The sequence below is a fragment of the Phaseolus vulgaris genome, chromosome 3 (assembly GCF_000499845.2).
Source record: "Phaseolus vulgaris cultivar G19833 chromosome 3, P. vulgaris v2.0, whole genome shotgun sequence".
Taxonomy (NCBI): Eukaryota; Viridiplantae; Streptophyta; class Magnoliopsida; order Fabales; family Fabaceae; genus Phaseolus; species Phaseolus vulgaris.
The window spans coordinates 1,997,624-2,025,124 of NC_023757.2; the positions used below are offsets into that span (position 1 = coordinate 1,997,624).

General features: G+C 34.1%; 1 protein-coding gene across 1 annotated transcript in view; it reads right to left on the reverse strand.

The window, feature by feature from the left end:
- Positions 1-636: 636 nt before the first annotated feature.
- Positions 637-27,501, reverse strand: part of LOC137806185 (mediator of RNA polymerase II transcription subunit 23) — a 32,022-nt gene continuing 5,157 nt past the window's right edge. The window contains exons 6-21 of the mRNA XM_068606167.1: positions 26,993-27,210; positions 23,213-23,420; positions 20,258-20,538; positions 16,070-16,153; positions 15,438-15,532; positions 14,385-14,547; positions 14,026-14,271; positions 11,550-11,720; positions 11,242-11,355; positions 11,028-11,153; positions 7,699-7,847; positions 5,197-5,437; positions 4,330-5,104; positions 2,350-2,531; positions 1,143-1,246; positions 637-1,060 (exon numbers count right to left, since the gene is read on the reverse strand). Of these exons, the coding sequence (XP_068462268.1) occupies positions 859-1,060; positions 1,143-1,246; positions 2,350-2,531; positions 4,330-5,104; positions 5,197-5,437; positions 7,699-7,847; positions 11,028-11,153; positions 11,242-11,355; positions 11,550-11,720; positions 14,026-14,271; positions 14,385-14,547; positions 15,438-15,532; positions 16,070-16,153; positions 20,258-20,538; positions 23,213-23,420; positions 26,993-27,210 (3,359 nt within the window). The 3' untranslated portion in view covers positions 637-858. The remainder of the gene's footprint in view (positions 1,061-1,142; positions 1,247-2,349; positions 2,532-4,329; positions 5,105-5,196; positions 5,438-7,698; positions 7,848-11,027; positions 11,154-11,241; positions 11,356-11,549; positions 11,721-14,025; positions 14,272-14,384; positions 14,548-15,437; positions 15,533-16,069; positions 16,154-20,257; positions 20,539-23,212; positions 23,421-26,992; positions 27,211-27,501) is intronic.

Sequence of the window (27,501 nt, forward strand, 5' to 3'; positions counted from 1 at the left end):
TAGAATGTATTATTTTTATTCCAAAATTGTTTTTCCAGTATAGGATTTTGATTTTTCAATTTTATACCAGAATTTCATTTCCATAACACAAAAATCTATTCCAAATAATATCTTTTTAACTCTGGATTTTCATATTTTAGAATCAAAGACAATTTTAGAAATTTGAAAATTGATTTGATGTTGGTAAAAAATCATTGGGTGGAGGAAGCAATTGCCTCATATTTTCCTCACCACCACTCAGTTCCAAAAATTTCTTTGCCTCTATTGAGCCAAAATATTATATTATAGTTATTAATATGATCGTCGAATAGAATATTACTCAACGAATGTATAGCAACTCTACTATTTCTTTCTAACCATTTTGCTACCCAAAGGATTGGAATTACCTAGATTGGAATCAAGCACAACACCATTGTATATGTAAAAAAGAATTTAATAAATTATTTAATTGTTTTCACATATAAAATAATAATCATAAGAAATGAACTTTATGCCAAACATAATCTCATAAAACTGACTTATAAAGTGAGGTTTACACTCACATACTATGAAATATCATATTCTGTAGTCAATGTGAGATCTCCAACAATATTATCTAACGAAATTACACACCTAAAAATATTTTAATAATTTGAATTTAAAATAACAGTAGTAGATTAACTATAATTAATAGTAAACACTAAGAAATGGCTTCTTAATTCATACAATTTCTATATACATCGATTTATATACAACTCTCAATTCATACAATTTCTAAATCGATTATACAGAAAATATAATCTGAAGAATCCACATAAGAAATGCTTCTCTTACCATATTTTAGCCGAAGATGGAGCTGGTATCTTCAGAGTATTGCACCTAAGTTGGATTCTGAACTAACTTGGGATGAGATGCTGCATACACAGAGGAATTCACATCAGGATTTAGGTGTGAAAGCAAATGTTGAATGTCAGGACGTAAATTCTCTGATGCCCTTCCAATGAGAGCCAGAACATCTGCTCGTGGTTTGCTGATAGCCTGCACAGGCCCTCCCTGTCCCTCATAATGGACGATATGATGCCTGAAAACCAAGAGGTAAGGTACAAAATCAGGATTTTAAACCTTCTAATAAGCTCATTTTTTAACAATTTGGTAACACTTACAGGAAGTCAATGATATCTGCTATGTCTGACGCATCAACAGCAATCGTTGTCTGGGAATTTTTTCCAAATACATCCACTAATATACTTAGTAATGATGAGAGGGTCTGTGTCATTTCAAGTGAGAGGAAAAGCATTAATACCCCAATTTTAGTTACCACTATCAAAGTTCCAATAAAGCATAAAAAGTATGGACAAAAGACCATGAGCTATGACGATGACGTATATGATAAAATCCTAATAGTATATCTACAACGATGCTGTTATGGTTTAAATAATTTTGGTCAAGAAAGTGTGCTCTCAGAAGAAATCAGCTAGGGCTAAGCTGTGACAGTGGTTGAGCTTCAGCACCACTAGTCATTGATACGTGAGTAGACAAATTCTAACAATCTCAATGGCTCAAACAGAAAAAAATTATTACTTATATTATATAAGCTGTATGCTCAGTGTTCATCAATTCTCAAGGAACTAGAAAATTGCCGAAAAATTGGGACAATATTTATCCACCTTGAAATAAAAATTGGAAAGATCTTAATTCTGTAAGACTAATGTCAAGAAACTACAAGACAGAAGTCAACTCACACGGACGACATTTATTTATCATGAGATCAGAAACCTTGTAACTATCAGTGAAATCCTTTCGTATATAATTTTATAAATTTCTAAGTTTCTGATCTCTAAGTGATAAATAATATCAGCAGATACCAGAAGAGATGTGGAGCATAGGCTAGCAATTATCCATGGCGGGTGTTTGATTTGTTAATAGTATTTGTGACTTGGAAAATAAAGAAACCCCCTGAGCATGGAATTAGGATTCTTCACAGGTTTTTTCTCGAAGTCAAAGTATTGAACACAGAAAACATAGGGAAAACGACATGTATGCATATAAAAGTGTTAGGGAAACTCTCGTAAGAAGGTTAACAGCGGGGAACTAAGGGAAGAATACAATATTGGTATTCGAAAGAGAGGATAGCAGCAATAACCATTCAATATACAATTTTTTGTTAACAGTCGTACTGAGTGACTTTGTGGGTATGCTTTAGAGAAAGGATTTCATTAGTGAGGGACCCCAGGTCTCTAGAATACTAGGGTGAGAGTTCTAAGGATTTCATTAATATCTCTTGAATAAAATTCCACTTTTCTTCATAACTTATTATCCAGTTCTATCAGAATATTTCCTTAAGATTGTGGAATTGATGAATCTCCTTACCTTGTTGAAAAGTGCATGAGCATTGGCAAGTTTTGGAAGGAGTGGCCCCATTATACGGAATGCTATTCTCAACAGGGCGACTGATGTTACTGGCCGAAGCTGCTTGATAATTACATTGGTCCCTTCGAGCCATTCTTGAGGGAGGTTACTGAAGAAAGAATGAAGCAAGGCCACCACATTCCCTGTGATTACACACAAAGTCAGAGTTCTTATAAGGTACAAATAGTAACAAGAAATAGATTGAAATTCACCTAATTAAAATGAAAACAGTAAACTATATACCACCAAGCATTAAATTTAGTAAGTGTTACGGGGAGTAGGTCTAGTTTGTAAATTTAGTTTGTCCCTCTATGATCTAAAGCAATTACCTCAAGCTTGGTTTGACAAATTTAGTCATACTACACATTTTTTTATTATCATACTTCCTTAGGAATTGTGTTTATCTAATGATCTATGTTGATGATATAGTTATCATATAAAATTATGTCACTAGGATTTCTCAATGAAAAAAACACATACTCAGCCATTTTTAGGTGTGTATCGGAAATACATTATTCGTATAGAAGTGCCTCAATCAGAGTAAGGTGTTACTTTACAAAGAAACTGCTCTTTTTATATTCTAGAGGAAACAAGGTTGGAAAATTATGAGTCCATTGATAGTACGATGGACCCAAATTGAAAACTAATGGCATTCCAAGATGAAATTCTTTTAGATCCAGAGAGACCTAGTACACTGGTGGGAAAACTCATTTACCTCATTGTTACAAGATCTGATATTTCTTATGTAGTTGGAGTTGTTAGTCAATTCATGTAGAATACTCACATTGATAATCATAAATTGTGATTTGCATTCTCAAATTTGTCAAAAAGGATCTAGAACAGGAATTGTTGTGTGAGAACAAAGAAAATACTCAAATCTTAGGTTGGTTGTCCCATTGACATAACATCCACCACAAGATATTGTGTATTTGCCGGAGGGAATATCATTTCTTGGAAGAGAAAGAAACAAAGTGTTGTTGCCTGGTTCAATGCAAAAGCTACATATAGATCTATGGCTTTGGCCACTTGCAAACTTGTGGGGATTAAACAAATCCTTCAAGAGTTGAAATTTTGTAAAGTTAAGCAGATGAAATTGTCCTATGATAATCTGGCAGCACTTCATATTGTCTCTAATCCAATATTTCATAGAGAACTAAACACCTATAGACCAATTATCGTTTTGTTAGGGAGAAATTGCTGTCCCGGGAACATAGTACTGAATTTATCAACTCTAATGACCAGCTTGCAAATATTCTAACTAAGTCTTTAATTTAAGAAGGCCTAGAATTCCGTTTATATATTCCAAGCTTGGTACATACAATTTATATGTTCCATCTTGAAGAGTGTAAAATAGTTTTTCTTATTTTTTGTACAACTTTTATAAAGCTGCCTTTCTGGAGGTATCTAACTTAAGGGCTAAGAGTCACAGGCTATAATATATATATATATATATATATATATATATATATATATATATATATATATAATACATCAGCTGAGAAAATACTCACTGATTAAAGCAAATTCACAAATGAAATGTTTAGAAACAATAAAAGAAAATTTTAAAAGCTATGTAGTCCATATTCAAGAACAAAAGATTAAAGTATTCTCAAGTCAATGAAATAAATTTCTGAGAAATATCTTCTAGGACTTCTACCCAATTGGTTGACTTCATACATAAATTATTCTACCCTGATTTGTGTAAAGTAATATCTTTAGAGGCACATGAACTTCGACATGCAAAACTACAGCTTACCCTTGTTCCATAAAGCACATCCATTTTGTTGAGATACAAAACATCAATATTTAAGATAAGAAAATATCTCAAACACAAGTCACATTTTTTAATATCAGAGACAGATTAATAATATAGAACTATAAACATAATGCAAAATTGAAGCAAGCAGCTTAGTAGTATAAAACCCCTCTGCCAAACCATACCAATCGCTGTGGAGGTATTGTCCTGTGCAGCCCATGTTGGATCTAACAACGCATAGCCAACTGCAGAGTCTATTTCCCCAAGCGACCTTGTCCCATCCTTGAGCCACCAGTTCTCTTTTATAATACGTGTTGTCTCCAGGTAAAGTTGTGAATGAAAATCAGAAGGAAGCTGAGCCAGTAGGAGGCCACAAGCTTGAATCAACAAGCAAGACAGTTGTTGACATGTATAACCACTACGAGAAGCAAAGTTAGACGTATTTATTCCAGAAACTGAAGGAGTTGATCTGCTTGCACCTAAGGAATCCGTGCTTCCACCTGAAGGTGATGTTGGCAACACTGAACCTTGCCCTACACTATTTGAACCACCATGTAGAGCATTACTGGACTGGATCAAGGTAGGTTGTATATTAACAACAATTTGAACAAGTGATTGTACTATCTGAGCGGCAGATACAGGAAGGGAAAGTATTTCGATAACTGCAGTCTCAAGAACCAACTGAGTGTATGTTCCAGGATCTTGAATTTGGTAAAATGCCTTTTGGCCCTCTGAAGCATTCGCTGGCCCAGACTGAGATACTACTGCAGGCTTGCTTTGTGTAGTACGCTGTGCATTGTTTGATGCCTCTCCCATAGATCCAGATTTTGAATTGTTATGTAATGGAGGAATGACATTATTCACTATTCCCAGTAACAGAGTTGTAAAATAATCCAGAGGAGGGCACATGACTGGATTTGTCAAACTTATTTGTAGTGGGAACGACTCTAAAAAGGGAATCTGAAAGAAATACAGCCTCAATAATTGTTGCAGAAAAAGACCATTTTCAAGTAAAACAAAGAAGGCAAGCAAGAGAAAATAAAGTTTGTTACCTTACTGACATCAAGTACATTGAGGATTCGAACAATAAGCTTTCCAGGAAGATGACCATAGAAATATGCAAGTATATCCCGAACAAATGTAAATCTTAAAGGGTAATAAGCAAGCAACGGGGTATACATGGCCAATACTCTTTCAGCTGTATCCATTGCATCATTTTCGATAAGCCTATAAATAATTAAGGGGATGACTGGAAGTAAACGTGCTGCAATATCATCAAAGAACACTGGATACCTGGAAAGTTTGTTGCAGACAGCATCAGTCCATACAATTTCCACGGAGAAGGTACAGAAAGATGCATTATATCCCAACAGTACATACCAATAAGAAATAAAAAAAAACTTGAAATTTGTTAAAGCTGTTTCATTTATCTCATTCCAAACTAAAATGTTAGAGGCACAAACAAGAATGGAATTCGTTATTAAGCTTGTACAATTATTTCTTATCCACAAGAATTTTGGGAGTGTTTTTGTAAGTTACTATTCAAATTTTGACACAGTTTGTTTTCACGACACTCTTAGGAGTATTAAGCTAGGTTACTAATTGAGAATCCCATTAAATTCTGTGTATTTTTATTCTCCATATTTTCAGTTTGCATATCTGTTGTGTGTGTTGTACATTCAATAGTTATGCGTAAGAGTAAACTCAATGTCAGCTAGAGTAAGGGTTTGGGTGTAGTGGAATTTGGGTAATAGAATGTTCGTGGCTACTCCCATTAGCTTTATTGATTAATGTGAAATTTATGCTTCAGTGGAGGGTACGAGACTTCTTTACTCTGTCAGTTGAACTGTATTAATTGTTCCATTAAATAATTTGAACATTGGGTTCTATAATTATTTATGGGGATGGAAAATAGGTTTGAGTGAGTGTGAATTGTGGATTTAATAAGACTATATGGTTGATCATCAATCTTTATCCATTGATCATGTTGTTTGTAGTAACAGATTCAGCAATTATAGTGAGTTGGGATTTGTAACCAAACCAGCTTAACCATAACCTGATTTTAGAAGCACAAGTGGAATAGTTAAACCCATTCATCGTCCTAATACTAACAATATGGTTATTAAGGATGGGAGAAATTATTCTGGAAGTTAATGTAACACCGGAGACATTTTTTCTTGAAATTTTGAAAAATAATATTAAAATAACCTAGGGAGACCCGGAGAAAAGTCATGTGTGAGGACATGTGGATGGGCTGTTTGCATCAATGTTTGAACGGTTGGATAGATTGACGCCTGTGCGCCCAAGAGAGAATGGTGGTCACTGTAAACTTCGTTGGGAAACTTGCAGGAGGCAATGCTGGAACAATGAAAGCGAACCTAGAAGAAAGGTTCACCAAAAATAATCTTCCAGAGACAGCTGGTCTATGATAGAAACCAACTGGTTTAGAAATATGGACTGAACTTTATTCAATTAACTGATGTGGAAACACCAAATTACATAAGACACTGAAAACAGTTCAACACAATAAACACCACACCATTCACAAAGAGCTTGGTCTCTCCCTTCCCAACTCCCTGCTATATCCTTCTGTCCCCCCTTCTTTTCCCCGTCTCCTATTTTATTCCTGCACTAATAACTGAGTAGAGGCAGTTGTGCTTGCCCCTGACAAGAACTGCTAAAAACTGCTAACCACAGAATAAAAACTGCTAACAACTTAATAACGGCGAGAAAATATTCAGTCCTATTACAGAACCTATTTTCTGTTCTCCTCTTACAGTATTTACTCATAAGAGGCACAATAGTGTACTAGGCCAACACGGTTTTGTAAAGGATTCTAGATACCATGTTAAACTAAAGGAAAGAGATTAAGCTGAAACTGTGTTTATGAGACAACACGGATACTTCATTAATATTGAGAAAAAAACAATCAAAAGAATAAATAGAGGATATTTGATATCTTCACATAATAAAGGCAAGATATGGGAATAAATAAAAACGTTAGTAATAATACATATATAATAGATATTCTTGATTATATAGGATTTGTTCCTTATTTCTATAATTATATCACCTTTTATTTTATTTTCTCTTGTTACTTTAGGAATTAGAGGTTGTATTGTACTATGACCTTGAACTTTTGTGCTCTTATTTACAAATAAGCTTTTTATTTGTTTATACAAATTCTGGAGTACAAGATACAATCTCAAAGAACTGAATAAAAGAAAAAACTTACACAGCTTCTCTACTAGAGATTTATATTCATCCATTATTATCATCATCAATCTCTTACTTTTTTTTCATTCTTTTTTAATGTTTCAGCTAAGAAGAGCATTTATAGGTCTCCAATAATTTTATTTCAAGTAACGAGTCTTTAACTCTTAGAAATATATGAATAATATAAGCTGCTTGTCCGTACCATAAATAACTCAAATTTATTGGTTTGAAAGATCCATTTTCAACAATGTTCTTCTCAACCACAATGAATAAAATAAAAGAGTATGCTGAATCTAAGCAAAAAATTCATGGCTTCTCATTGTTATAATAGAATGTACCGATCCTTCCATGCAAGGTGATTTCCAAGAGCCTTTTGTAGCTCAACACGCTTGAATATTCCCGAGTAAAGCCAATGTTCAGGGTGCCCACGAGTCATACAAAAGAGCTTTACTCTTTGCTGAAGCTCTTGCCTATCAAGTAGACTAATCTGCAATCATTGCCATAACAAGATTAATCTTAATATGAAAACAACACTGAAGCTCAATTGCCCCTACTTTATAATTCTAATAGATGATTTGCCATGATGTCCTTTAAATATTGATGATTTGTTTAATGCTCGGGTTCCTTTCTATAATGTGCTGTTGAGATGCTGTGTCTTGCAACATAAGTTTTCATCCATTTCAAGAGAAATTGAAACACAACTCAATGATTTGTGAATAGAATATGATATTGCTGAAACGTTAAAGCAGAACAGGAGGAAATCTAAATTGCATATTATAGAGTGTGACCTATGCATGAGAAACCCAACTATGAAATCTGACAGTTAATCTCATTTCTCCAGTAGAAGGGAAAGAATTTTGAGAACTGATTTTCACATAATTCTTTTAGATTACTTAAATTAGACGTGATAAAAATTCAATGAGTAGTGTTCTCAGATCATTTATTTCATATATATACAAAATAGAAATGTACAATACAAGGAATAGCTATAACCTATAACACTCAGTCCTTAGGGATAGATACATACACCCAAAAAGCAGCTTCACGATAGTTATACATAAAATAATAATCACAATTTCAACAAGATTTATGCTTAGTATAATATTTGTCTTATTGTCTGTACAAAAGTAGTTTTTCAGCTTCTATACTGATTGTAGCCAGCTGCCACAGGTGGGAGTCTTTTTTAGTTTTTCTTAATTTATTTTAGTTTGACCTTTTGTTTCATACAAATACAGCTGAGTGTTTTTTTTAATACACTCAAGCCTTTTATCAATATATTCAAATACCATACTAGAGCCCGACAAGTTTATGGGTCGTCTTAAGAAAATAGGCTTTAAACCTAACTCAACCTTACAAAACCGGTTTGTAATATGAGGTTTGCACCCATTTATATACTATAAATTAGTCTTATCTCTAGTTGATGTGGGATCCCCAATAAGCCGAACAAGCCATTGGTCCATGAGGGGCATGAGATGCCTAAGGCATGGAGAGTGTATGTAAGTAAAAGGAAGAAAGAGAAATCCAAAAGTTGAGGTGGCATGAGTAGTGGAGAGACGATTATAAGGCTAAGGTAGCATGAGTAGTGGAGAGACGATCATAAGGCTAAGGTGGCATGAGTAGTGGAGAGGATGTTAAACATGAGAGAATATTTTTATTATTTAGACTCATGCGGAAGAGAGGGATGGGAATTCCATTATTTTTCAAATATTTTGTTAGGGCAGCTATGCTCTGGGAAATTGGAGGTTTCCTCCTCTTGTAGGTTCCTTTTTAATTGCCAATAATACATAATTATCAAGTTCCTTATTTTTCTACTTCTACATCTACCATTGTAATATTGGTCTGTAACATATCTCAAGTTATATAGAGATGTAAATGCATTGAGAATTCATCGAATTGGTAGTTTTTCTGTTATACAATGTTTTTCTACAGGTCTATGATGGATAAAGTATAAAAGGTCTCAGGATCTTCACCAAGGTACTTGTTATAGTAAAAAAGACTACCTATTGCACCTAAATAGTTATACTCCGAACATAAGTCAAAGATGTGTAGATTGATACCTCTGAAGCAAACATGTTCTTTGATACAATAGCAAAAGTTCTAATTTAAGCAAGATATGTCAAATACTTTATTTTATAAAAGTATCAAGTTGATCAAAGACATTCATTGATGTGTATTACATGGAAATATTAGACAAAAGACAATAAAATATGCAAAGTCTCAGAACATACTGATGACAAATCTTCAACAACTAGTTTTTGAATACACCTATGTTAGATTAAATTAAACTAAATAGTCTTAAAATAAATTTTATTTTCAGATTTTGTTCTCTTCCCTTTCATACATTGTATCTGGTCTACCCAAAGTATACGTAGTATATGGACTATTTAAAGTAGTTATAAATACGAGATGCTAAGAGGGAAAAGACACAATCTCTAAATTACAAATTCCTTTGTATTATTCTTATGTTGGTATTAGAGCGGATCGATCTCAATCTACCTATCTTTGTCCGTCGTTGCCTGCCACTATCAGAGTTTTGTCTTTTGACAGTTGTGTCTGGTGCGTCTCGAGGAGCACCACCCAATCCTAGCGGTCGCTCGTCCAAATTCCAGCAAACACGCCGCAATGCTCCGTCCAATTGTTGTCGCTGCCCTAGCATGTGTGCCTCACGTGCCACCTTCAGTGGTTGGAATCTTCTCGAAACACAACAATGTGAGTCACCATAGCATTCTCAACCCATTTATGCCCTCAGTTCTTCGTTTCGAGACCATTTTGTCCGACCAACATACTGCAATGTGCCATCTAACTGTTATCATAGTCTTAAACCATTTCCACCCCCAGATCTTCGTTCTAACACCATTTGGTGAGTCTTCTAGTATTGAACACAGTTTCTCTCATTTGAAACCCTAAGTTGGTTGTTGTTCTTCTCTGCTGCATTATTGGACTATGTTCTTGCCTTTACCTTGTATTTCTTTCATAATTGGGGTTCTTGGTTAATTCATGCAGGCTCCTCATATTTATCACTAGAATGTTGTGATTCACATTCAAGTATAAAAGAGCTCCTTGACCAAGCTCTACTATATGATTATTGTGATGTTGATTGGGCAAGATGCACTATAAACAGGCAATCTACTACCAGATATTGTATATCCATTGATATTATATGTTTTATTGAAAGCACAAAATCTATTTTCAGCTTCTATACTGATTGTAGCCTGCTCCCATAGGTGGCACACCCTGCTGTTTTGGATTTTTCTCAGTGTACATTAGTTTTCCATTAATTACACACACAAATACAACTTAATGTTTGGTTTAATACATTCAAGCTTTTTACCCATATATTCAAACATTTCAAGTGAATCAAAATTTAATTATAAACACTTGACTTTAAACAATGTTACAGTGTCATATTTTGTATGAATAAAAAAGGGAAAACAATGAAACAAAGAGAAGGAACTAGATCTAGAGGAGAAATGAATACACTATTTAGCAACAGAATAAAAATGCACTATATAACTATCAGCAAGTTTAATTTGTTCTCATACTCATATTTTCTTAATCATTATTTTATTTATTAATTTTGGAAAGGAAGGCCAACGGGGATTTAAAATGTTAATGAGAAAGATAAAAATATACAATCAAAGATAAGAGTTTGACTGTATGTGCATACCACAATACGCAAAGCATGTGTATCATCATCACGGTCAATAAGTGCTAGAAGCAAGATATCCAAAGGAAGTAACTCATTTGTCCAAACAAAAAAGGCAAGGCTTGCACTAGCTTTTAACATAAGGTCCTGTAAAGGGAAAGCATATAAAAAAAGGGCTATACAGCCACCAATCAATACAAGTAAAAGATTAAGCCGCATTACAGCAATTACTAACCTGTAAGGAGTGTCCTTGTTGAAGCTCTATCTGCATATGATGAAGAAGAACATCCACCATTGTGTAAATGTTAGACGTCACCTCTTCAGGAGAGAACTCCCGCAGGACACGTCCCTATATAAATATAGAAAACATTAAATCAACTTGCAAGAACATTAGAAATTGAAACGAAAGAGCTATACAAGAAAGAATATAAGTTTGAATTGAAATACACAGAAAAATTTCTATATAACAAAGATGAATTTGTTTCATCGTAAATTTAAAAGGGTAATGGTAAAAAGGGAAGCATGCAATTAAAAGATTAATACCAGGTTTCCACTGTTAATATTTTCTGCATGGCCATGCATTAATATCAATGCACCAGCACATAGATATTGTCGATGCTGAGGGAAACTATGACCGAGATAGGTCATAACATAACTAGGATCAGCTGATGGTGAAAGAAGCTGGTTGCACTGGTGTATTACAGTGGTTTCAGCCTGCACAAGTCCTAAATATTAATTTTACACATCAAAGAATAAAATCAGCATATAAATCCAAGGAATTTCTAACAAAATACATTACAAGATTTTTTACATCAACCAAGAGTTAATTCAACATCATTTTTACAGTTTCACTTAAAAAGTATCAGAGTATAGAAACAGTTGGAACAAGATATAGCTGTAAAAAAGAACTGCCAGCTTTAGTATTCTTAATTTCATATTTTGAACATAATAATGTTGGCAAACAATGGTATATGACAAGGATAAACTCTGCTAGAAGCTAAGTTTATGAAAAGCTTTTATCTACCGTCTTATGAAATCCTTTTAGGCTTCAATTGTGACAGCACATGGCCTTCTTACCTCATTCTGAAATTCAATTTAATTAAAAGGAGAGTCCAAAAAAGGAGGACTTCCTTATAATCACAGGATTACACCATTGGCTGACTTGTAGCACTCATCCATTCACCTTAGTTTTAGATGTATAAACTATAGACTAGTTATTTTAAAACCAGATTGGTCATGGAACTAGAAAAAGCACTAGTCTACAATTCAATGGTTTAACCATGGTCAATATATAGGAGATGGGAAACTGCCTTAGTTGTGGCCAATTTGTTTTCCTCCATCACAGCCTCTAGCACCTTAATTGTGTTCAGTGTGAAGGGTCGTGTTTAGCTCTACATTACATAGAGATTTGTCCTAAACGGTACTTGTTGTAGATCTTGCTCCTAAAGGTATCAAACCAGGCAGTGCAGCCCGAGTTGACAGGCCAAGTAGTAAAGAAGTGACAAGTCAGGTCAACCCATATCCCAAATGGACTACAATTATAGTCCTAGCCTAGTCATATGCCAAGCCAACCACTAAATATATGGTCAAATTAAAGTACATAAATGGGAGACAACCCTCGCCTTACAAACTAATTGTAAAATTGTTTAGCTCTAACACAAATCTACAATAGTATTAGAGTCTATCTTAAGAATTACTATCGACTAGTGATATGACCAAACTAAAGTACATAATTGAAGACAATCCTCATCTTACAATTCAATTTTGAAAGATTGAGTTAAGTCATAACCCAAATTCTAAGACTTCTCCCTCCAAAATACCATTGTGTACTAATAATTCTTAGAAAGTAAATTTTAGGTCTAACTCAACCTTACAAAACTAGCCTTCAAGATGAGATTTGCACTTACTTATATACTATAATTTTGTTATATCACTACTTGATGTGGGGTCTCCAACACACCCTCTCGTGTCAAAGATTAGACATTTCAAGTGTGGGAACATATATCTATGGGTTGTTTGATAGGGAACCAATAGTGAATGGTACAATAGGCCCAACAAATTTTGCTAGGATAGGCTTTGATACCATCTTAGAAAGTGAATTTTTAAGACTAACTCAACCTCACAAAATAGCTTTCAAGGTGAGATTTACACCCACTTACATACTATATTTTGGTCACATCTCTAGTTGATGTGGAATGTCTAACACAACCCGTCATGCTGAGGACTAAATATTTTGAGGGTGAGAATAGATATTTATTGGTGGTCCAATAGCAATTGGATAGTGGGTGGCACAATAGGCATAATAAAACTTAATAGGATAGACTTTGATACCATCTTCGAAAGTGAACTTTAAGTTTAACTCAACCACAAAAAACTGAGTTGTAAGGTGAGGTTTGCACTCACGTATGTCTTATAATTTGTTCATATATTTCTACTTGATGGGAGGTATCCAACAATAACAATTGGTAAAAAATGTCATTACTACTTTATTATGCTATATTATTTATGTATATACTAAAAGGAGCACAAATGCAAAATTGTTACAAGCTCCTAAGGATGGAGAAATATAGGTCCACCATAGGTTTCCCTTTTCAATTTTTCATTTCATCAAATACTCGGATGCATTAGTGTTATTGATGGAGGATCATGGAAGAAATCTAAGAATCCATCATATAAATATGGTGGATGTCGTTGTGGCTCATGGTGGAAGCATCGTTGTGTTGTATGTGTAATTGCAATGCAATGGTGGAGTCTTTAGTCATAGAGAATGTTGTCATGCAATCAAATCCCACAGTCCAATAAACTTTGGGATTAAACAAGATAACAATTGCATTGAGTGGTTGATGGTGGAGGTAACTTATTTATGTCCATTAAGTTTTATTTATCCCCAGCCCCCTACACTTTTTTGAAGCAAACAATTCTGCAGGATGAAACCAAAATTTGGCTCCATCATGTGCTCTATTCTTTCTTGATCTACAAAACATGTAATAGATATGGTAATATAATTAGAATAACAAACCTGCTGCCATGTTTGTATATCAAGGCTTCTTTTATCAATTCGACCACTCAATGCTTCACGCAGAACAGAAGGGAAGTGATGTAGTGTTTTTTCTGACCATGTATGATGGCTAGTTGCCATTATTTGTTCCAACATATTTTGTAGATAAAGGAGGTGTTCAGCATCCGCAATCCCACGAGTTTTAATAAGGATAGCAAGAGTTATAACAGTCACTCGATTCAAAGTTTCAGTAAAGTCAGTTGGGCCCTGCAAATAGTCCAGGAAATAAAAACAAGTTCTGCTTAGCTTAGAGTGATTACTAGTGCTTAAACGAAAAATAAAACATAAAGTTTCCAGCTTTGAGACCAAAAAGCAAGTACCTTTCCTTCCCTTTTAACCAAGAAGAAATCTCTCAGTGAGAAAATAAGATTCAGGCACAGATTTTCAGCTAATCTGAATACTCGATGATCTCCTCGTTTTCCTTTAATAGCCGAAATTATCTTTGTAACATCATACATTAGGGCTTTGCTTTTTCCCTGGTACCTACAAATGGAAATTTTATATTTATTTTAGAATATAGCTACATGCAAAAGCTTACCTGGCAGCAGTTACTACAGATGGCTGTTATTTATTATGTTATCAGTTGTAATATGTTGAAAATCTGATTAGATATTTACAATTATTATACAGTTTATTTTGTAGCCATGTCTTAAATCATGTTTAAAAGAACAAAATTTCTACAAATGCTTGTATTTATTGCAATGAACCTATATAAATCAGAGACCGTGATGTAGTTGGAACACATGGTTTTCAGCATATCTCTTTCCTCTCTTTTGACAGTAGTTATACCAGCTATGATTGTGCTATCCGCTCTGGTCTGTGATGCACCTTGCTAACCTCTGTATAAATGCATCTTTACCCCAGACTACACTCAGAATACCGACTATACACTTTTTTTTTCAATCCTGTCTTCTCTCGAATTCTCCCAACCATGGTTTTCTCACAATATGAAACATAATTTTAATGTCTGGTTCTGTTCAAAGTAAAAGATATCTGATCATCTATGTCCATTTCGGGAAACTATAGATACATTTTGGGGCAAAAGCCTGGATGGGATAATAAAGCATAACATAATTCTAAAACTAGTTATAAACACAAACACATAGGAAACAAAATAAATCTATACAGTTAAAAAACTATATATATATTTCTTACAGAAGAAAATATACACTATGGCTTAAATGAGAAAATAGCCTACGCATTGTCAGTTTAAAGCAATTTTGCACTTACCTAATCACAGACAACCATAACCATGTACGGTAAGTGTGTCAACTTTCATAATCATTACCTTAAAAATCATACCAACAGTGATTTCTGTTTCGGATTGGTTTACGCTGACAGTAAATGATATTAAACTCTACAGATATAATCACCTGTAAAGTGGAAGTAGTCTGTAGTTCAATATCTCAAGCACTAAAAGTGTTACCCCAGGTTTGCTCAACAAGGAAGGATTTCTTTGTACCAAATGCTGTAATAAATCACATTTTTAAGAGACAATTATAGTATCAGTTAGTGAGGAAAAACAAGGTTAAATAAATGAAGACAAATAAGCAGCAAAAATGACTAAAATACATCATGAAGCCTGGAAAAGCATAAGAATTAGGCAACGCTAGATTCTATAAGATGAACAAGGAAAGGTGACAAACACAACTCCATATTGCAAATTTTTTAGACTTTTAGTAGTCCATCTTGTCTTTCACCAAACTAATATAACATTACAAATTGACTGTAACAAGCTAGATCAACTACTTTATTTGTCCATAAGACTTCTTCTCAAGATATATGATAATCAAAAGCAGCCCAATGACTTCCAGAAACTATAAGTTCTGCCACAGGACTTGACACATTTAACATTCAATTTCACATTTCAACAAATGATAAAGTAGAATTAGTTCTATATAACGTATAATTAATTAAAAAATATAACCCATTTTTACGGACAAATCACCATGCAACAAAACAAAAACAAAAACAAATGCTATTACTGAAGGGGATAGAAAATTACATTGAAATGCGAACGGAAGAGTGAATGAGGTGCTAAGAGCAACAATCTAGTGTAAGTTTCAACCATTGCAATGCTGGGTATAACCTGCACATAAGTACGAGGTAAAATATCAGACTACAGTCATCCTCTGACCTATAAGAAGATGCATTATTATTATTATTCATATCCACTTCTTTGAAGAGGAAATCCTTACTGAAAAACATAATAATCAGGCCTTTCTCAATACAGACCGTACTATTAAAACCTCTTTCTCCTTTGCCTTTTTGTTTTGCAGAAGATGGTTTGTTGCTAGTGGGTATATCTATCCATAGTCTATGTTGATGACATTGTTCTTACATGCAGTGATCATCATGGCATCTCGCAGGTAAAACGACACTTTTGTCACCACTTTCAGAATATTGGCAAACTCAAATATTTCTTAGGGATTGAGGTAGCACAATCCAATACTAGTATTGTTATCTCAAAGGAAATAAGCATTGGATGTTTTGGAGGAATCTGTAATGATGAATTTGAAATCTTGACACTCCCACGGATCCCAATGTCAAACTTCTTCTACCCAATCAGGGAGAGTCTCTCTCAAATCCTAAGAAGTATAGAAGATTAGTTGGAAAAATAAACTATCTTATTGTTACTTGTTCTGATATTTCTTTTGTAGTTAATGTAGTAAGTCAATTTCTTAAATTTTTTCTCCATGTGAAGATCATTGGAATGCAATCATTCGTATATTGAAGTACATTAAAGGCTCTCCTAGAAAAGGTTTGCTATATGGTCACAATAATTATACTAAAGTTGTTTGTTATTCAGATGCTGATTGGGCAAGATATCCGTCTGATAAAAGATCCACTTCTAGATATTGTGTCTCCATTGGTGATAACTTGATCTCTTGGAAGAGCAAGAAACAAAGTGTTGTGGCAAGATCTAGTGCAGAAGCAGAATATAGAGTTATGGCTTGAGCTACTTATGAGCTTATTTGGCTTAAATAGATACTTAAAGAATTACAATTTGGAAAGGTCAATCAAATGACACTTATATGTGATAATCAAGTTCTTCTTCATATTACTCCAAATCCTATTTTTCACGAATAGACCAAACATATTGAGATTAATTGTCTTTTTATTCAAGAAAATATTATATCAAGAGATATCTAAGACATAGTTTGTTAAAAATGATCATTAGCATATATTTTTACTAAATCCTTGCCAAAGCCTAGAATTGATTATATTTGTAACATGCTAGGTACATACGATTTATATGCACCAGCTTGAGAAGGGGTGTTAGATATTTCTAGATATTGTCAGATATTTATGTTAGATATTTTTAGATATTGTTAGATATTTCTATTTATGTAATGAGCTTAACCCATATTTTCTGCATGTTTCTTCTCCATATAAACATAACCCTATGTATCCTATTTTCTCTTTTTCTTTATTTTAATACAAATTATGCAAGCTCTCTTACCGATAGAAGATCAACAACTAGATATTGTACTTTTCTAGAGAGGAACTTACTGACATGGAGAAACAATAAAAAAACAGACTGTGGTGACAAGAACATTCGTTGAATCAGAATTCAGGTCCATGGCACAAAGGCTATGTGAATTATTTTGGCTAAAAATTATCTTAGATGACTTGAAGATTAAAGAAAAGCAAGTCCATAATTATCACTTACTGCCTACACATTTTTTCTCACTATATAATCAAGCATATTTAGATTATATATGTATAGGGATGGCAACAGGGTCAGGTACAGGTTTAACTATCTTACCCTCATCTTTGATGTAAAAATTCATCCCGTCTTCATCCCCATACCCAATGAGTATGAATTTTTTTCCCATGTCCAATCCTATTGAGGAACGGGTATACCCACACCGTGCCCATCCCCAAATTGTTCCAAATATTAATTAAATAATTTTTTATAAAAAGTAAAAATCAAAGCAATGGAAACATAATATTATTAAATATTCAATGTCAAAAAGATACACATTTTCTTTTTTCTAATTTCAAATATAAAAAAAATAAATTATAATTGTATAAATATAAAATGAGAGTATCAAATAACAATTGGATAAATGTCAAATAATTATACAAAAAAGTAAAAATAATCAAAATGTACAATCTAGAAATAAGTTACAAAATTAAGGATAATAAACAGCTACTATAAGTTTTTCAAGTTACCGAATAAATTAAAGATGTTTTAGTAATTTAAAATAGGGACGAATATAAGGACAAGGATGGGTATTGGGACGGGTATAGGGACGAGGCGAATATGTACACACCCATCCCCACCCCCAATACTCAATTTAAAAAATTGGGTATTACCCATACCCAGTCAATGTGCGGATTACCTTTTAAAAATCAGGATGGGTTCATACAATACCTGTGGAGACAAGTTCATTTTCCATCCTTATATTAGTATTAGGAATGTTTTTTAATTATTGTCGTACTATATCTTCATATATCACAATTCTTTGAATATGTTAATTTGTCTTTAAATGAATATAAGTTAGACTCTCTTTTTCAATGATGATAATCAAGGAGGTAAAATTTCTTAAATGAATTAGATCATCTTTTCACTTTTTTGACTTTAGATAGATGGATTAGATTCATTTTTGTATTAGGTAATAATTTGTTCAAATTGTTATATTTTTCCTTTCGTTCATCAATATATTGCTCTTTTCTACTACAAAGCAGGTTTGTCATTCAATTTTGTTAAATGAAGAGTTTTAAAGACATGATTGATGATATCGAAGCTTTGACCCACATTTACGAACTCCTACGTATCATGAAATTAGAGTTCCATTTCTGAACAAGGAGATGGACTACACTGAAGGGTGGTTGAAAGATGATAAAGTGCAATGGACCAAACATGGTTGTTCTATCATGAAAACATGTACTAATAAGAAGCAAAGATGTTTTATTATTTTTTTAGTGACCTCTCCTGCAGGACAATGTTTGTGAAGTCCATTGATGGCTCAAAATTTGTGAAGACAGGAGAGAAATTGTTTGATATGCTTGATACCCTTGTAGAGGACATTGGAGAAGAGAATGTCGTTCATGTCATCGTAGATAATGGAAGCAATTATGTATTAGTTAGTAAGTTATTGGACGAGAAAAGACCCAGTCTATATTGGACTCCCTGTGTTGCCCATTGCATAGACTTAATGCTTGAAGACATTGGAAAACTTCCTTTAATAAGGAAGACAATCCAAAGGGGAGTTAGTCTTCTTGGTTTTATATGTAGTCATTCTAGAACCTTGAGTTTGTTGAGACAATTCACAAAGAGGGAATTGGTAAGACATGTTACAAGATTTGCAACATCTTACATATCATTAGAAAGACTTCATCAAGAGAAAGGAAATTTAAGAAAGATGTTCACTTTTGATGAATGGACTAAAAACAAGTTGTCTAAGGAAGCTCAGGGGAGGGAAGCTTCAAAAGTTGTTATGATGCCTTCATTTTGGAACCATGTGGTTTTTACTTTGAAAGTCATGGCAACTCTTGTTCGTGTACTTTGTCTTGCACATGCGGAAAGAAAAGCAACAATGGGATATATCTATGAAGCAATGGAGAAGGCCAAAGAAACCATAATGAAGTCTTTCAATAACAATGAAAGTAAATACAAGGATGTGTTCACAATCATTGATAATAGATGTACTTGCCAACTTCATCATCCATTGCATACAATTGATCACTTTTTGAATCCAGAATTATATTACTCTATCCTGACATGGAATATGATTTAGAGGTAACTAATGGTTTGTATGCTAGCATCAAGAGGTTGGAGTCAAGTAATGATGTACAACAAAAAAATTTAACTTGGTTGCCTCTTTATAAAAGTGGAAGTAGACTATCTCTAGATGACTTTGCCAAAGAATCAAGAAAGACCACAACTCCCAGTGAGATACTTAAACAATTCCAACTATTCTAAAATAATTTAAGTTATAATTCATAAGTTTAATTTTTCTGTTGATGGTTTGGTTTGGCCCACCATAATGTACTTTGCATTTGTTAGTAATAATATTTGAATATGCTACAAATGATTGATGTTATCTGGGGTGTTAACTTAGTTGGGATTGCAAATAGCATGGTGTTGCTAGTGCATACCTGTTTAATAAAAAAAAGTATGGAGCAAAACAATCATACTGGTAAATGAATCTTAACATGAGAGAGAGAGAGAAGGGGAAATAACCTGCCCAGAAAATAGAGAATCTTCCATTTGATAAGACAACTTCACGCACAAGTTTATTGAAAATCCAGATAACAGTGACATGGGCAGTGGGCTCACTTCTCGTGTCGCCATTAATCTCTCAGCTGGCTGCAAATTTGTTCCTGGCAGTAAGTCAGCAACTCCGGCAGAATTTAACCAATTCATTACCGTTTCACAAGCAGGTTGTGCCATTGTGTAGGTCACAACCCAAAACATCCCTATTGAGCGCTCATCCATATTCATATAATCCACCATTCTGTCCCCTAAAATTCAAGTGTATGTTATAATAATGCAATCAAACAAACACTAAAATAATCATTTAACTACAACAGAACAATATTTCAGAAAACTGCCAATGCCAAATATTATAGATTATATAGAACTATTGGAAATAGGAGCATTTAATTATTGTTTAGGGTTAAATTCAAAAATATAAAATATTGGTTTCTCTCTCATTATATTAGAACACTTGATCCAAGGGAGATTAAGGCTTTGACTAAGCCCCTGGAGCTGTCAAACATCCAAAAATATAGCTAGAATGTTCAAGTGACTGTAAATATTTTCAGCAAATAAATTAAAAATTTCAGAAGTATTATAAATGATCTGAAGATGGCACTGAGTATGTTAATCAACTATTTTCCAAACTCCTGAGAATGGCATTATTAATGAGATAAGCTGTTGACACCCCCAACTAAATGGGCCTCAGACAAAGAACTGTCATCTAATTTGAGCTTCTACAGCTATGCTCTACCGAATGTAAGTTCCTACAGCTTGTTTAGAAGAAGCTGTCTTGACTGCCACATATCTTATAAACAGTTTACTTAGATGTGTCTTAAATGGTATTATTCTTGTACAACATGACATCCTTTCCTTCTTCTCCTATCGCATCAAGTCTTCAAACTCTTGTTTTTTGGGTATTGTGCATCTGTCCACCCTCAATCAAAACTGTGGCAAGTTAGACCCAAAGACTATCAAATGTACTTTTATTGCTTATCCCCCAAATAAAAAGGAGTATGATATGCACCCAATCATTTGGAAGACCCACTCTTAAAATCTGGTAGTGAAGGAAGAGAATCAAACACTTAAATACTCAACCAAGTATCTCATACTACTTGACGTGCAACTTATTCATCCCATAATACTCAATCCCTATCATAGCACTGTCCTTGAGAGTCAATGTCTCAACAGCTTTCATGCTATTATCAACAAATATAAAGTCAGATTAGTGACCAAAGGTTTCAATCAACTTCTTATATTTGGCTTTGTTGAAACCTCCACTCCAGTTATTAAACCTGTTACTATAAAATTCACGCTCACCCTTGCTCTAACTAATCATTGGGCTTTGCTTCAATTTGACATTAAGAATGCCTTTTGGAAAGGACCATCTATTTGCAGCAACATCCAGCATTTTGAGGCTCTCTATGGACTAAAACAAGGTCCAAGGTAGCAGTTTGACAAGTTACAGACCACACTTCTGAATTTTGGCTTCACAACTAGCAAGTGCACTTGTTTGTATATCATATTATTAACCCTGATTTTGTTTACCTTTTTTAATCAAAAGGAAACAATGCTATTGCATTACTATAAAGGTTGCAATCCTAACCAGGTTAGCACTACAACCTGTATCAATCATATGCAGCATTCTTAATACAAGTAATAGAAAAAAGAAATACAAAAGTGAGCGACCAAACAAAAACCCACAAACAGAATCTAAAATGCAGGAGACCACATCTATCTCTACAAAATTCAAAGACAATACCCATCTCATATTATGTAGATGATATTATAATTACAGCCACTCGCCTCATCTTTCTCAAACAGTTAAGGCCACTTGATTATTTTCTAGGTATTGAAGTCAGACTATTAGGTATAACAGTATTAACTGCATATAACAGTCTTAACTGTTTACATGTATCATACACTGCACTGGGTACTATTAATACCCAGCCTTCCCTGTACATTGAATGTGATTCAGATAATACAGTTTTACTCATTCTCTATCTTTCTTCTCTCTAAATCTCTCCTCCTCTCTATACTCTTTTATGGTATCCAGCGCCAAAAATGGCCTCATCATCTACCACTAAACCCAATTCTGAAAATTTTTCTTCCAAGCCCGAAGTTCTTCTCCCTCATATCTTTCATACCCCAATCTCACAAAAGTAAATTTCATTAGAAACCATGTATATTTACCACTTTCATTTTTTTACCCTACCACCATCATTGTTCCTGTCAGATACAATGTTCTCCATCATTGTCACAGTTCACTGCCTCCCTTACTGTTCATCACTGATAACTTTTCGGCAAGCCTTGTCCAGTTGGCATTTATGTTCACCCACGACAACTTTCTGGCAAGTTTTTTCTAGACAGCGGTACTGTTTACCACTGCTGTTTGTTTCCATTTTCCCTTAAGAGGTCTAGTTGTATACCCAATAAAAGGGTGACTAGAGCTTATACTATAAATATACAAATCCTTTTACTTTCTAACTGTCCGATCGCACAACTAGTTCAATTTTATATGCATGATTAGCCCATGCATGCAGTTATTGAAACACTAATTACAAGCCCCATTTCTATACACTATATATTACAATATTTAGTAGCTAGTAGCTAAGAGAAAAAATAAAGATATTCAAGGTAGATGAGAAAGATAAGAAGCATACATAATCTTTTTCACATGTTTGTGAGCCATGTGTTGTGAGCATAGAAATTTTATAAGATACCACAGCAGATCATTCCTAACACAAATTAATTGTAGTCTTTCCATGTCCACAAGAGGGCATATCAACTTTTATGAAAAAAGAAGAAAACTGCACCTTTTTTCAAAACCATACACTAGAGCGAGTTAAAATAAACCTCACAAATAAACAGCAAAAAATATTTAGTGCATTAACAATGTAATAAGATAAACTTTGGTGAAATAATTGTGTTTTGGTGTACCTTTGCTCGCTTGTCTCCACCATTCATCTATTTGTTTTCCTTTTTGAAGCTGTTCATTGTTCAGATAATCCCTGGTTGATGAGTTCAGTGACCAAATACGTAAATTTTGACAGCTACTCACAAAATCAAGCAAGATACTTTGAGAATTATTAGGATCCGCACTTCTGTCTTCTCTATGGAATGATAAAATCTTTCTTGTTGTCTCCACCTATCATGCAGTGCCATATTACACATCAATTACAGTGTTCCTAGCACAATATAATATAAAACTTCTATAATACACCAACCCCAGTATTATTGTTGCTAAACTATAACGATAAGGACAAGCATCGAGCTTGAACAGTGTGCTTCTGTGACAGCACAAACAGTTTATTTATATTCAGAAAAAGAAATCAATACAATTATAAAGAAATAGCATGCGCCTATCAGATATGATCCTAGAATAATACAGATATGATCCTAGAATAATACAGATATGATCTTGATATTTCTTATCACCAATATATCATCACAATATATGTAATTATAAACATATGATTCTTATGTATGTAATAATAACACTCCTCCTCATATTGGAGCATACAAGTCATATGTGCTCAACTTGCTTAAAATTATTTTACCAAAAGTAAAAGTACCGCTCTTCTTCTTCTCCACTCTTCTTCTGTTCTTCTCCACGTTCTCTCCGTTCTTCTTCCTCTCCAACTTGCTCCGCCGGTAAGTTTCTATTCACTACTCTCTTCTCTTCGTGCTACTCCTCTTCTCTTCATGCTACTCCTCTTCGTTCTTCCCTTTTACGTTCTCCACCTCCGTGTTCTTATAATCTTTAGTAAAATGTGATTGTTCTGTGACAGTCTGGTTTTTTTCTTCTGTTTTTTGGGATTTTCTACAAATTAAATCAATTGTGGGTAATGAAACTGGATCGTGAATCACACGATTCAAGGCATAAAATGATACACCTTCTGATATGTATCGACAAAGTTAGGTTTTGAAATGAATAGCGATTCAAATCGTCCGATTCATGCGATTCTAACTACCATGGTAATTAATCTTTGGTCCTCTTAGAGATTTCATAAATATGTATGTCAGTTATTCACTAGAATTAACAAATCTAGTAGTAATATCTCCAAACTATAATTTTCCAAATGTTGAGAATTTTTTACGCCTGAGGGAGTGTGGATGGCTACTAAGGGTTTGCTTTGTACAGTTGGGAAGATCAAGACGGCACAACCCCATCAAAAATAGTGAGCGAACAGAATGGTTTGCCAAAAAAATCTCCTTTACGGACAACGGGTCTACCAAGCAAACACAATTTCAAAAAAGCCTCTAGATACCATTGATAGGTATTGGAAGTTGCATGGGAAACCTCCTCATTTGACCAATATTGCTCAGAAATCTATTACTGAGTCATATGTTACTCATACATTGCCTAGTTCGATCCCAGCCACATATAAGTCCTTTCCCAGTGGTATGAGAATTGTCAAACTGCTAGTAACATTCATTCAGTGGCACACACTCATAAATCATTTGCTTGTCTCTCTTAATCTCCTTCCCCGAGTCCTTGGTTCATTGACTCTAGTGCTACCAATTATATATTTGCCAGTCTCCTTTCTTTTCCCTTACTACTATTGACAAATAGCCCTCTATCATCATTGTCAATAGTTCACAAGAGCAAGTCTGTGGCATTGGCACTACCCACCCGCTTCCAACCCTTGTTATTTTGTTCTTTATGGATCTAATTGTCTATTTAATTTACTCTTTATTACCCAATTGACCAACACACACCCCTCACGTCGAGAGTGATAGCTTGTGCGTGAGATAACATATTATGGGTGATCCAATAACGGTCCGATAGCGGGTGGCTTGATAAGCCCAACAAATATTCACTGGGATAGGCTCGAAAATGGCTATGATATCATATTAAGAGTGGACTTTAAGTCTAACTCATCCTCGTAAAACTGGCTTATAAGGTGAGGTTTGCACCCACTTATATACTATGAAATGCTCTAATTTCTAGTTGATGTGGGATCTCCAACACTCTTTATTACCCAATTGACCAAATCCCATGACATTATCCTCAAATTCACTAAAAATACTAATACCTTGTAGCTTTGAATATCAAGACGAACAATTAGCATCAGATGTGAGTCACATGGCCTCTACTATCTCTTTCCATAAACATTATTATTTGAGTCTACCATTTCTCTGACAACCATCAGGATGTTTCTCCAATACCTCTTCAAGTATATCAACGTGGTTCATGGCTTAGTGACATTCAACTGCCAACTTCGTCTTCAACATAAAATGTGTATAGTGGAGGCCATGTCTAACCTTCACCACTAGCACCATACTAAATTCAACCTCAACTTTTAAAATTGACTGGCTTATTGTTATTAGAAAGGTATACATTCTACCCATAATTCCCCCCATTATATTAACCCAATTTATCATTGTTTTTCCTCTTTAGCTTTTGTGACAATTCCTATGTCCCCAAATGAAGCTTTATCTCAACCAGAGTAGTGACAATCTATGATTGATGAGATTTGTGTCGTCCAAAGTAGTGGTACTTGGGAGTTGGTTTCTCTTCTAGCTCGCAAAACAATTGTTGGGTCTCAATGGCTATACACATTAAATTGGTGGTGATGGGAACATTAATCATTATAAAGCTCGCTTAGTTACCAAAGGATATACACAAATCTACAAACAACATTACACTAACACATTCTCTCTTGTTCCCAAAATGACATTTATCTGCATTCTCTTTTCCATGGCAGCTTATCGTTGCTGGACTTTGTTTCAACTTGATATAAAGAATGCATTTCTCCATGGAGATCTTGATGAGGAGGTCTATCTAGAGCAACCTTATGGATTTGTTGCTCAAGGGAATAAGGTGTGTCTCTTTGCTGGTCCCTTTATGGCCTCACAAAATCACCTCGTGCATGGTTTGGACATTTTTAGATTGTCATTCAGCAATTTGGAATGATAAGGAGTGAAGCTGATCATTCATTATTTTACCCTTTTCCCCAAGGATGTATCTACCTTATTGCATATGTAGATGACATTGTTATCACACATAGTGATAAGGAGGGTATTGTCTATCAAAAACAATATCTTGCTCGATAGTTCCAAACAAAAACCTTAGTCAACCGAGATATTTCCTTAGTACCAAAGTTTCTTAGTCCAAGGGCATTTTGGTCACATCACAGAGGAAATATGCTTTCGATATTTTAGAAGAAACAGTGATGTTGGATAAATCCTAAGATATATTAACCCCATCATAAGAGGTATATTATTGTGTTTTGATGTTGACTAGGCAGGCTCACTTAGTGATAGACACTTTGAAACCATGATAAACTATAAAGATGAAAAGAAGCTTTGAACTTAAACCGTGTTTCTATGATAGTATACATGGTTTATTTATATTGAGAAAAGGAAACCAATACAACAAATAGAGGAGATTTGATATCATCTAAAGGTAAAGATATGATTCAGATCTATGTAGTTATAAAGATGACACTTATTTTTATAATTATAACAATTGTCAATACCAATTATTCCCCTAAATCGATACAAAATTAGAAAATATGAATACGAAGAAAAATATTCATTTATTTATAAGAATTTGGAGGCAAGAAAAAATGTGTATTTTATAAAACATTAGAAAACGTTTTGGACAAAAAAAGGGATTTATGTTTGGGTCACAATAAAAATAGAGCTACAATTTACTGTTTGACCATAATGGAAGCAAGATAAAATAACAAGGTTTTAAATTTAATTAACTACCTTTCTAGGATCAGAATTCAAAGCATTCATGACTTGCTCAATTCGAATTATCTGTGCAAGCAACCAGGTCACATGATTTGTCTTAAGTATATGATGATCACCCTCTGAAAGTCGTGAAACCAGCTTGTCCACAAAATCAACAAAATCAATGCACCCACTTTTTATAAGAAAATAGAAAATATCAGAGAAGACCAACCAATCCTGCCAGCAATTTATCTCTGCAAGATATGTGCAGAATCAGCTTTGGAATATGATACCAGAAGTTTCCCTAAAATCAATCATTTTCATTTATCATTTTGGGATAAATGAAGAATATATTCTTAAAATTTAGAAGAGGAGAGCAGATACATCATAGAGTGGAGAAGATCACGACACAAAAATACTCCTAATTAGAAAAAGGCTAAAAGAAAATAGGCACACAAACTAGCACAGAGCTGTCCAATCTCTTGCAGCAAGATCTAAGAACAGAAGGTATGGAAATAAGGAATTCCTATCCCAAACAAATGCTC